Raw genomic sequence first — 12,255 nt, forward strand, 5'->3', positions numbered from 1 at the left:
TAGATGATGTGATGATTATTGGTGGAATTATTTAAATCTTACGGAAACATTCCCTGTGAAGTGGACAATGTGGAGTTTGCTGTTAACTGTCTCGTTTCCCCACTCCCATCCCTTCTTTTTTTTCACAGGACTTGAAGAAAGGTCAAATGGTGGGTCTCCAATCCTGCGACCTTTACTTCCTGCCATGAGCCCTCCGGATAGTGTTGTTTCATATGAAGATGACTTTGTTTCATCACAAGGGAGTGGAACTCTGACAGACAAAAAGAATGGTCTTGAGCCTAGGTAATTGTATCTTAAGTATTTGAAGAAAAACTTTTTTAAATGATCCTGAATTTCTGAGAGAATTTATGAAGACTTCCTTTTCACATCAAGTAATATGTGTGCACCCTGTTTCATCTTATCCATGAAAGAGAAATAATATTTCACTAGAGTCAATGAAATATTTATTTGTGATCTCGCACAACTGACATATCAAGAAGAATGTTTCAGAGCAGTGGTTCTCAACCTCTTTACATTTGAGGCTCCCTTCGTTAGACTAGTCATACCTTGGAAAATGCTAGCTCTTACTTCTCTGTAGTCAAAAAAACAAGTGAAAAGTAATACAGCAGTTCTTATGTTGCAAAGAACTCAGACTACAACAGGCCAGTATGTTTTTACGCTACTGATTCCTATTTGGAATCTCTGGGTTTGTCTTGTGAATCGTGCTTGTGCCTCTAACAGTGCTACCATTTTGTGGCACCCCACAGCATCCTTGAATGGAGTTCAAGGCACTCTGGTTGAGAATTGCTGGTTTAGGGACAAATGGGGAGAGTTGACTGCTTCTGGGACCTAATCCCAGTTCTGCTATCACTTGGTGTGTGGCCTCTTTTAACTCTTCCAGGTTTGCTGCCCCTTCTGTAAACTGGTGAAAAGTTTACAGTTCTCAACTGTTCATAGCTGTTATGCTGCTTAACTGCTTAATGTTTGTAAAGTACCATCTTTTTGTAGTAGTTTACTGAAGAGTATAAAATGTTTTCAAGGTTCCAGTAAGATTTAGCAAAAATATTTCTTTAAAAACTTTCTTAGATTTTAAGATCTTCTCTGTATTTGTTTAGAATTCCAAAACCATGACATTCTAGAGTGTCTAATTTTTATTATGAAAATAGTTGAATTTAGTGAATTGACTGAATTTTTCAATGTGAATATGTAATTCGTTAATTTTAAGCATTAGATTTAGGGTTTTCCTATCTATAAAAATGCTCAGAAATACCTTGCTGAGAAAGGGAGATACTCAGATTAGGCACCTACCTAAATCACGACAGAATTTTGCAGTACAGTGGCACTTTTAATCTCACTCTTTTTGCTGCCCACCCCTCCCCTTGTTGCTGAATGGCTAAGAGGCAGAAACCATGACATTAATTGCCTCAGCTACTCAGTGGCTGTGGGGGAGGCAGGGAATAAATACTGCTGCGGGTGGGGGGGGATGTGGTGAAACAGGCAAGATTAAAGGTGCTGCTGCGCCACAAACTTCCACTGTGATTTAGGTAGGCCCCAACTATGATTTAGCTTTTTCTGTTGTAACAACTGAGGACCCTTAACTTAATGCTTGATTTTCTGTTTACTATGGGATGGCGGGGGGATATTATATCAGAAAAATGGTTATGTTATGTCCACATTTGTAGTTGAATTCCCATTTAAAATTTTTATTTGGAATGATGCAAGTAATCATCTTTTAGTTTTCCACATCTGGGTTAGAATTCATGTGTTTTACATATCTTAGCAAGTTACAAATGTCTTCTAATACTTTTTTTTTTTTTAAGTATTTCTCAACATGGTTTTTTAATGAAGCAATATCATTTACCCCACCGTCTACTCACTAAGGCTATGTGAAGCTTCAGTCCCTGATTCGATTCGGCTTCATTCGGTGGCCGAACCTCTGAATCCAAATTGAATAAGGAGACCCTTTGATCTCTCTGAATCTAATCAGAACCCTCTGAATTGATTCGGATAGATTCGGCGATTCGGATGTAGACACAGCTTTAAATGTTTCTTTTACATACTGCAAGGTACCAGGTGGCTTGTGAATGCTGAGATGCTGGGGCGGATGGAGCATCCCACAGGAGCATGGGGGGCTCCCCAGTGCACTTGGCAGCAGACCCGGAAGTGGACCAGAAGCACTTCCAGGTCCACTGGGGAGTGCACGGGAGGGGGCCCCCGCACCTCCCTTGGCATGGCAACTGGTGCCTCCTGGGTCTGGGGGGGCACCCTAGGTCCCCCTGTGGCTGATCACTGGGGTGGGGGAGGGGCCCGCATGCTCAGCAGCTGACCTGGAAATGGACTGGAAGTACTTCCAGTCTACTTTTGGGTTTGCTGCCAAGCATGCGGGGGGGCCCCCCCAGCGCTCCTGTGAGACACTTCATCCACCGCACCATCGCAGCATTCACAAGCCACACCTGGCACCCTGAGGTATGTAGAAAAATCATTTAAAGCTATGTCTATGGCCAAATCCCTGATTCTCCGAATCGGCATCAAATCTTCAGATTCGGATTCAAGCTGAATCGAACTTGGGACAGTGATCCAAATCAACTAATCGAATCACTGTCCCTGATTTGGGCCGTATCCGAATAGAATGCAGCCCATTTCACACACCCTTACTAGTCACTTGTCATCTCAAAAGCATTTGCGCTTTTGTTGTGTGGAGTGGAGGTCTTTCAAGTCTGTAGCTGGTGTTTTCATTCCATGACAGTATCAGTGGCAGCAGCATTGCCAGTATTCGGGAAGAACTTCGCAGCAGGAGGTCTCCTCATGAGCCTCGGTCTGTAGAACTTGGCTCTCCGCATTCATCTGGGCACCGTTCTGCAGCATCTTCTCGCTCATCTACTTCTTCTAAAAGAATTGGGAGAAAGGAAAGTAAGTGTAATGCTGACTGTATCCTTCCTTTTTTCATATGCTTATATTGGTATGCTCAGACTTCTAAGGATATTTCTAGGATTTTTTGTTGCTATAATTAGGTTTTTATCATTTGGGGGTTAATAGTATGCACCTCTAATCCAGTGCAGGTATTAAAATGTCTTATTGATTCTTAATGAAAAATATCTACTTTTATCACATTATTTTTCTAAGGAGAATGGCAAATATTTGTCTTTGGTAGTTATATTTTCTCTTCTCCATCCATGTAAATTGCTCATTTATAATTCTATTTGTCCTGTGCACAGTGCAAGAGAATTGACTATTATGTGTGCATAGTTGCTTTGACTTGCAGTGATAACGGACGCTCTCAAATTAGTAAATTTAGCTCCTTTATGAATGTCCTCTGTGTAAGAACTTGCAGTATTTACACAATTGTGTTTTTCTTGAATTCAAGAATTCTTTAGACTACACAAAGCCTGTGTGTGTGTGGCAGGGGGAGTTACCCCAGTTTTTTGTTTCTGTAGCTAGTAACTGCTAACTATTGGAATTAACTTTGCCAGTATTGTGTTTTTGTAGAGCTAGAATCTTTTAATGGAAGTTCACGTCAGTTTCCCATGGAAGAAGACAAAATGCTGTCTGAGTCAGACCATGGATCCCAACAGGCAAAGAAGTCCTTACCTAGCAGCAGAATTTCCAACAGAGATCATGAGCAGAGTCCAGATACTGACAGTACTTTGGAAGAGCTGTCTGGGCACTCAGTGAGGTAAAGTGGTCTCTTATAAGATCCCATGCACATATTACTAGAATTTGATGTTGAGTTATAGTATTTCAAGCATGTAATACAAATGCAAGCAAAATATTGAGAAAAGAAACGGATGTATAGGCCAATCTGTTTTTGAACTACATTTGGATAATTTTGCTATATTTTTAAACTTCTCTGTATTGGGACTAAACTTTTACCTTCTAACTGGTTAAATAAATGTCAGAACTATGATAGAGAGTTATCCTGCTGGACGCTGGTCAGGCTGCTGTATTTGCATCCCAATGTTTTGGACCCATATACTCTTACGCTTCCTCAGGTCTAGGTAGTTCCAGCACTATCTGTCTTTGGCCTTTTGGCATGGTCTCTGAGTACAGACTGTTTCTATATTTGTGGATGGATGTAGGACGTCTTGATATGTCTAGCCACCTCCAGGACTGAGGAAAAAAGCTAGCACAGAGATCTGTATATATTGGTGCATATTCTTATATGCAGCACAACTATGCAAGAAAACTTCAGAAAAACTGAGAAACCATCTTCTTCACCTAACTTCAAAAGGGTTGTCTGTTACCTCCTGGAAATTTCTCTTCCCCCCTTCCCCCTTCCAATTTTTACTATCACTATGCTGGCTTTTCTCTTCAGACAATTAACTGTGGCATAGAAGAAAAACTTAAGTGTGTTGAAAACGGAAGCAAGTGTGTGTCATTCTTTTTTAAACTTTAGAAATATACAAGTCACTGCTCAAATCTAAATTTTTTGAGGGTGTAAAGAATGACCTCATGAATTGCGTTATTTTAGCTGATTTTATACCGATAATCCAGGACTGGTTTTTAAAACCTCTCCCTTGCCTAATAAGATGTATCAATGTCTCATTATGTAGCAGCATGACTTTCTAGTGATTGTTAAGCCACCTATGGACAACACTCAAAAAATTAGAAGTTTTGTTTTGTCACTTTTCAACCTTGAAATTTTTGTTGAATTTTATGAAGTATAACGGCTTAATACAGTTATCCAATTTCTTTGTTCAGTGTCTGACCCCATTCAGGTACCTAACTTCAGGCATCTTATTTTAAAAATGTTGACCATAAACCTTGATTTTACTTGTAGGAGAAGCTGACAATAAAGAATTCCTTTGGATCAGGCTTGTCCAACATATGGCCCGCGGGCTGCCATGTGGCCTGCCAGGCCATTTTATCTGGGCCACGGTGGCAGCGCAGAGCACGGAGCCAACGCCACGGAGTGCAGAGCCGCGGCAGCAGTGGTGGTGGCTGTGTGGGGCGCGGAGCCGGCGGCGCAGGGCAGGGGCAGTGGTGGGGCTGCGGCTAGGCGGGCAGGGCCAGCCCACGGGCCCCAGCCAGCAGCGAGGGGAGGGAAGCTGCTGGCCCCCGCGGGGGCCTGGGGGAGTGGCCCTGCGCGGGAGGCCAAGCAGAGGCTGCTGGCACTTCCGGCCCTCACATGCCTCCTCACCTGCCCGCTTCAAGCCTGCCTTGCCCTGCCCTGCCCCGCCCTGCCCCGCCCCACAGCAAGGCGGTGCCTGCTCCCCCGGCCAGTCTTCCCCGGGTGCTGCGGCTCTCCAGGCCTGGCTGCCTGCGCGCGAGACCCTGAGGGGGCCGCTTCTCATGTGCTGCTGGGGACGGGAGGAGCCTGGCCGGGTCTGCACTGGACAGCAGAAGCGTTGGCTGAGCTGTGTGCTGCTTGGGACAGGACGAGCCTGCACCGGTCAGTCCCGAGCAGCACATGGCTCCGCCGCCGCTTCTGCTGGCCGGTGCAGACCTGGCCATCCTCCTCCCGTCCCCAGCAGCACATGGGAAGCCGGCTTCAGCTGCATGCTGCTTTACCTGGCTGGTGCCGACCCGGTTCTTCCCAGGCAGGTCCTGCAGCACCATGTCAACCTGGTCATGGCACCGGCAGGCTGGGTGGGCCCCAGGTTAACCCTGGCCTGGCCCCGTGGCTTCTCCAGCACCAGGTCAGCCTGGTTGTAGCCAAGCAGCTCCTGCAGCACCATGTCAACCTGGGCATGCATGCCACGTGAGCCAGCACCATGTCAACCCCTGCAACGTCATTGGTGTTGAAGGTCACGTGACATCACTTCCTGATATGATACCACTTCCTGTGACATCTTTGAATATGGCTCACTGGCCCACTAGGTGATAAAAAATTTGTGATCCGGCCCCACGTTCAAAAAGGTTGGATACCCCTGCTTTAGATCTAAGAAATGCTATCTCTACAAGCAATCCATTAGTCAAGGCAGGGCCACTATCTTTAATTGTAATATCCTTTTTCAAAAGAGGGGGAGCAACAAAAAATGATTAGAAGTCTAGGAAACATGGTTTACAAGAAAAGGTTAAAAGAATTAGGATTATTTAATCTTCAGAAGGGAAGACTGAGGGTGGAGTTGAATTGACAAGTTTTCAAATACATGACTGATAAAGAGTATGGTGATAGACTAGCTTCTTTGTCTACAGAGGACAGCATAAAAAGTAATGAGCTTTTACACAGCAAAAAGGAAAATTAAATTGAAAATTAGGAAGAACTTTTTAACCATTGAAGTGATTTAACCACTGCAATAGATTACCTAGCAAGGGTGTAGAATCTCCAACCTTGGAAGTTATTAAGAGCTAGTTAGACAAATACTTTGGGATGAGATGGTTTAGATGGGTATGATCTTGTCTTGAGGAGGGGATTGGCTTAATGACCTCCTGAGGTCTCTTCTAGCCCCTCTTTTTGTGTTTCTGTGACCCAGAGTCCTAACTATAGCTTGTTCAAATGTGGGTAAACAGGAAATCTAACTTACGGCTCTATAAACTGTTACCTTATAGGTAAAATGGCTTGGCTTGGGGAAAATGCTGACTCTTCTTTTTTCTGGTTTAACTTTTTTTTTTCTTTTTTCCTTTCAGTTTCTCCGACAAGGGAAAATCCCTGAAAACTCCAACTTCTCCCCCATCTCCAGGTTCCCAGAAACTATTACAATTTGACTCTGTAGGCAATACAGAAAGGGCCAGATCTCCTGGAGGCTTTTCTTTGGGTACAACATCAGGATTCAAGTCCAATGTACCCTTCCCTGACTTGAGCATGGGAATCAACAGAACCACAGTAGGAGCACCTTCAGTGACTGGTGAGCTGGTTCCAAGAAAGTCCAACTAAGCCTATATTACTTTTTAACTCTTCATATTATTTTCTGAAAGACTAAGTCCTGTAAATGTTTAAACAGTGCATATTGTCCCATAGGATCTATGCACCTCTCCCCAGCTGGTCTCCAGCATCGTTTGTCAGCAGAGCTTAATTACCTGAATGTCATCGAAGAGTCTGTACGACAGCTTTCAGATGTAGAACGAGTACGGGGCATATCACTTGCCCAGCAGGAAAGTGTTTCCTTGGCTCAGATCCTAAAGGTAACTGGAAAAGTTCTTTTCCTTGCTTTAATTTCCCCAATTTGTACTCTGTGAAGAAAAATTAACCAAAGCACTGTGGTTAAATTAACCAGCAGAAACATTTTAACTAATCTTCAGCCAAGATGATGGAGTCTCTTCAAACAGTACATTTTTGGATTAGTTATTTGCGACTTCTTCCCTGTGTGTATACTATATCTTGGTTGAAGTCTTTTTCTTCTGACAAGATTAGCTACCACTTAAAGTAAAGCAAACAAGTTTCTGGATTTATTCGTCTTGTACTTGGGGCTGAAAGAGGGTAATTTACACTGTTAACACTCCTCAATAAGATGATAAAGCCAAAAAGAGTTGGGGGAGGTAAAAGTTTGACTTTTAACAGAGGAATGTGTCATTAGAGCAGCACTGTTAATCTAACTTGAATTTCAGTTAGCTTTTAAAAAAAACCCTTTGTCATTATTAAAACTGAATGTTCTTAATTTTTAGGCACAACAACAGCGACATGAGAGGGATTTGGCTCTCTTGAAGCTCAAGGCAGAGCAAGAGGCTTTAGAAAGTCAGAGACAGTTGGATGAAGCCAGGCAGAAGGCAGCTCAGGTACTGCTGCTGTTCAAAAAATGTGAAATGCGTAATATGCAGAATTTTGTCTGTAAACTTGTGCCCAGAAATATTCTAAATTGAATTCTTTAAACATATAAGAAAGATGTGGGACTGGCACACGTGACCAAAACAGTTCAGAGAGAAATATTTATTTCAAACTCTATTTTTTCCCTGTAACATAAAAACAAATATAACTTCTTGTCAAAATTCTCTGAAGAGCAGATATAGCTGTCTTTTCTATAAAGGTCCATGCAGAATCTCTCCAGCACCTGGTCCAGTCACGTCAGGAGGCTGTAGAAGCACTACAGGAAACTACGTGCAAAATTGCAGCCAAACAGGTGGAAGCTGCTTTATTGACCACAGATGCAGCTCGTCAGATCCGTGAGGTAAGATGCTATATGAAAGGGTTTGATTTTCTAGACTTAATTTATTGGAATGTTGTCTTGGCACTAACCCATTCACTTTTTTGGGCAGCCTCTTTGTCTTGTAGCCTGCAAGTGCTGGGAAAGTGTTTAGTAGCTATTCTAATGCTGCTACTTATGGGAAGTGGGAGGAGAGAATGTGTGTCTGCTCTAAAATCTCCTTGGGGCAGCTTGTTAATTAAAAGAATCCTTAGTGTGATATTTTTGTTTTTCAATTTCAGAATAAAACAATGATACCAAGAATGATTTGTATGGTCCCATAACGTCTTTACATTTGATCTGGAATTAATTTGTAGGTCTCAGGTGAAAATGGCTTGTTAAAGAAGAAAGGAAGTAAATGGTTAATTTATTTGAGAAAAGATCAGAATTGGATTTTTTTTTTCCCAACTAAAGTATTAAGCTCAGTCCTCATCACTTGCCCACTGTTTATAGATTTCAGATGTCTGTCTAAATTTAGATCATTTTAATTGAGCAGAGTTTAGGTAAAATGGCCAGAGTGCCACACAACAAATACAGTTTAGATTAGAAAGTGGTTTTGCAATTTGACTACCTTATGTAAATAAAAATTAAATATGCAGATCAGTGTTGTACTCTTTCCTTCATCCTGATTGACTCGTCTTTTAAGATTGTGTTATCCCATCTTTATCCAGTTCTTGTGGTGACGTGCATCTCAGGCTCCCTCTACATGTTAAGCTTAGGGCATAATTAACCAGTTAATCGCATCTTAAGTTGTGACCTAGCAACACATTCAACCAATTAATGGTACGAAAAAACAAGCAGTAAGTTACTTGTAAGCAGTAAGCTTTGTAGGTTGTTCTAATCATGCTGTTAATGGAATGTGTGGCCATTATGTTCCCCTGTTTCTGGAAGCCCCATTAACTGAGGGGCTCCCAGCCAGAGCGATGCACCACCTGCTGCCAGCCTCACAGCTGACAAGCTTCACAGTGGTGGCAATGTTCCCAGCACTACCTGCTGTGAGCCTTGTCAGCTGCAGGACTTGCAGCAGGGAGAACATTACTTTCCTCTTCCTACTCATCTCCTCCTTCCCCCAAGTCGCAAGCTTCAAGGCACAGGGTTTGGAGAGGGAGGCATGGATGGGAATGATGCATCTGCTGCAAGCATTGCTGGCTGCAGGGCTCACAGCTGTCGGCCACATTGTTGACCATGGGACTCCCCCTGCACCGGCAGTAAGGTGCAATGGGATCTAATGTGCGATTGCATAAATTTTGCATTAGATCTGATTGTACCTTTATCTGTATGTGTAGAGGGGTCCTTACTGAAACAATCTGATCCATTTTTTATAGGAAAGGTAGTAGTTATATATCTCCCTGTGCAATACAAGAATTAAATGCCTTTATTTAGCATGCAGTTTCTCAGGTTCTCTTTTATAAGGAATGCCTTGATGATATTGGTCTTAGTTTAGTTCTGGTTTTTTCATAGATGTTAGGGTCAGAAGGGACCTCAGTAGGTCATCGAATCTGACCTCCTGCCCTGGGCAAGAAAGAGCACTGGGGTCAGATGACCCCAGGTAGGTGCTTGTCCAGTCTTCTCTTGAAGACCCCCAAGGTAAGGGAGAGCACCACCTCCCTTGAAAGCCCCTTCCAAATTCTGGCAACCCTTACTGTGAAGTTCTTTCTAATGCCCAACCCAAGTCTGCTCTCCATCAATTTGTGGCCATTGTTCCTTGTTGCTCTATTTACTAGGGTACCCCCTAGAGCATCTCCTATTCCCTGCTGTCCTCCCCTGATGAATTCATAAGCAGTCACAAGATCATCTCTCGGCCTTCTCTTTTGAAGGCTGAAGAGATCTAGGTCCCTCAGTCTCTCCTTGTAGGACCTTGCCTGCAGGCCTCTGACCATACAAGCAGCCCTCCTCTGAACCCTCTCGGGATTCTCCGCATCCCCTCCCTGGCCCTGTTAGTCACGCATCTGCTAATGCATGATAAAGTGTGATTATTCTTGTTGATCACTTCATCACATTTACAACTCCTGTTCATCTTGGAGTCAGCTATGACTCCAAGATCCCTTTCTACCGCCATGCTGCTGAGAAGGTCATCCCCCAGCCTGTAAGTGTGTTAGTGGTTCTTTTTGCCCCAGTGCAGCACTTTAGGTAGAGGCTGCTTCCACACTTGGCTCAGAACTCACTCATGCCAACTGCTAGAGCTGGGTTACAGGGGAGAGCAACAGGGGTCCAAGGAACTGCAACTCCTACTTGCAGACACTAGGGGGCTTGTGGGAATGCAGGGCACAAGGATCTTGGCAGGTTGGGATCGGAGAGGCCTCTTCCTCAGGGAACTTCCTAACAGCCCTTCTTATATAAAGCACAAGTGTTGCACCAAGTCTCAAGAGCACATTTCTCTCCCCTCCCCCCCCCCCCCATTTCCTCCTCAGCACCTGGAGTTTTGAACCAAGTCTGTTCCAGCCATCCTTACCTGCAGCTGCCACCGCTGGCAGCCAGAATCATGTGCTGCTTGAGCTGCTCCTTAGGCATGTAGCGGTGCGATATTGAGACTGTTGTATCCCCTCAGGCAACTTTTGGGTTTTTTTCTTCTTTTTTTCCCTATATTCAGATGACAGAATTAGCACGAACTCAGATACCAGAAACTGTCAGTGCTCCTGCAGCTCCAATCACCGCACTATATGATGATCAGCGGCAGCATCATTCAGAGTTCATAAAACAGATAAGAGCTTGTTCAGATCCAAACAGGTACCTATCCAAATGACCTTCCACAAATGTATTGCTTGAGGTGAAAAAATAACAGTTGTGGCTTCTCACATCATTTAAGCTACTGTCCTGTCCTTGAGAAAGTCGTAAGAATGTTAATGAGAGAGTTTTATACAAAGCAGTTCTTTATGAATAAAACAGAACGACTCGGAGGAAGAAATTAGATGTCACCTTTGCACATCAATTAACCTTCCCCCATAAGTGACATAGCCTCTGCTCTGTGAGTATATTTTATATAATATAAATATATAGCTATGTACAGGAAAAGCTCCGTTAACCGGCACCTTACAAGCCAGTGTGGTCTATTAACTGGCATGCTAGCTTGTAAGGTAAAGTGAAACCAGAAATGCCCACTGTGGCAGTTCCAGTTTCTCCAAGCCCCCACGGCCTGGGGCAAAGCAGCCTGTGCTGCCGAGCCCCCCATGGCCTGGGGGCATAACAAGCTGCACGGGGCCCACCTCCCTCTCCCGTGGGGCCCACAGGGCCCGCGGGAAGGTTGGCAATGCTGCGGGAGGGGCAGCAATGCCCCAGACGCGGCGGGAGAAGCAGCAGCCCAGACAAGCAGGGACAACTGTTCAGGGTGCTCAATTAACTGGCATATTTTGTTATCCAGCATCCCCCATTCCCAGGGGATGCCAAATAACAGATCTTTTACTGTATATAAGTAAAACTTCTGTTTTTTCACAGGGAGGTTATCTCATAACATTTTAATCTAATTTAAGTATCCTAGCCTTCTGTCCCATCTTCTTTGTTTTTTAGTCAACAAAGCCTTATTTCTCATAACTGATTTTATGTTTGTAGGAGGGAAGGGACCTTTTTCTTAGATCTTGCTACTCAAATTCACCCAAAACATTTTCCTTTTCTCAGGAAAAGTGAATCTGGTGTCCCTTCACAGACTAAAGAGGATACAACTGACTCAAAACAGATGTACTCACCATCATTTGACAGCTACTCAGAATCCTCACGATCCAAGAATCATGATAGGAGGTAAGAAGAGAAGATGCAATCAATTTTTGTTTTGAATGCGTAGTAAAGTATAAACATACATAAAAATGAATGCCATGGGAAACGAGTATCTATTAGAATTTTAATCTTTTTCCCAAAGAAAGTTTCTGCCTAATCTTGTCTATAATTGCAGGTTGGCTTATGTCCCAAAGTTGAAAATATATATTTCTTCTAAAATTCATTTTTCTTTGGTTGTTTTTAAAAGTGATTATTCTGCATATTAATGATTTTTGAATCCTGCTAAGCCCTTGACTTCAATGAGGTCTAGTAACAATGTATTACACAGTCTGTTAGGTGAAAAAATATGTTCTGTGGCTTTGAATTTGTAGTCTCTCAATTTTATTGACCACCCCCTTTTTCTCCCTGTTTTGCAACACAAGAATAGAAGCTCTGCAACTGCTTTCTCTATACTATGTGTTGGCAAGGTTTTGCTGTACCAGGAAGCTCTAATGGAACTTAGCTTTGCGCC

The 12,255-nt window shown here is 43.4% G+C and overlaps 1 protein-coding gene across 6 annotated transcripts in view; it reads left to right on the forward strand.

Annotated features, from left to right (window-relative positions):
* Positions 1 to 12,255, forward strand: part of CEP350 (centrosomal protein 350) — a 114,858-nt gene that overhangs the window by 46,637 nt on the left and 55,966 nt on the right. For all 6 annotated transcript variants that reach the window (XM_014596018.3, XM_019500273.2, XM_059728367.1 and 3 more), the window contains 9 exons: positions 129 to 282; positions 2,726 to 2,889; positions 3,466 to 3,652; positions 6,547 to 6,764; positions 6,878 to 7,041; positions 7,522 to 7,632; positions 7,881 to 8,021; positions 10,627 to 10,763; positions 11,649 to 11,768. In XM_014596018.3, the coding sequence (XP_014451504.2) occupies positions 129 to 282; positions 2,726 to 2,889; positions 3,466 to 3,652; positions 6,547 to 6,764; positions 6,878 to 7,041; positions 7,522 to 7,632; positions 7,881 to 8,021; positions 10,627 to 10,763; positions 11,649 to 11,768 (1,396 nt within the window). The remainder of the gene's footprint in view (positions 1 to 128; positions 283 to 2,725; positions 2,890 to 3,465; positions 3,653 to 6,546; positions 6,765 to 6,877; positions 7,042 to 7,521; positions 7,633 to 7,880; positions 8,022 to 10,626; positions 10,764 to 11,648; positions 11,769 to 12,255) is intronic.

Source organism: Alligator mississippiensis, chromosome 5 (assembly GCF_030867095.1).
Source record: "Alligator mississippiensis isolate rAllMis1 chromosome 5, rAllMis1, whole genome shotgun sequence".
Classification (NCBI taxonomy): Eukaryota; Metazoa; Chordata; order Crocodylia; family Alligatoridae; genus Alligator; species Alligator mississippiensis.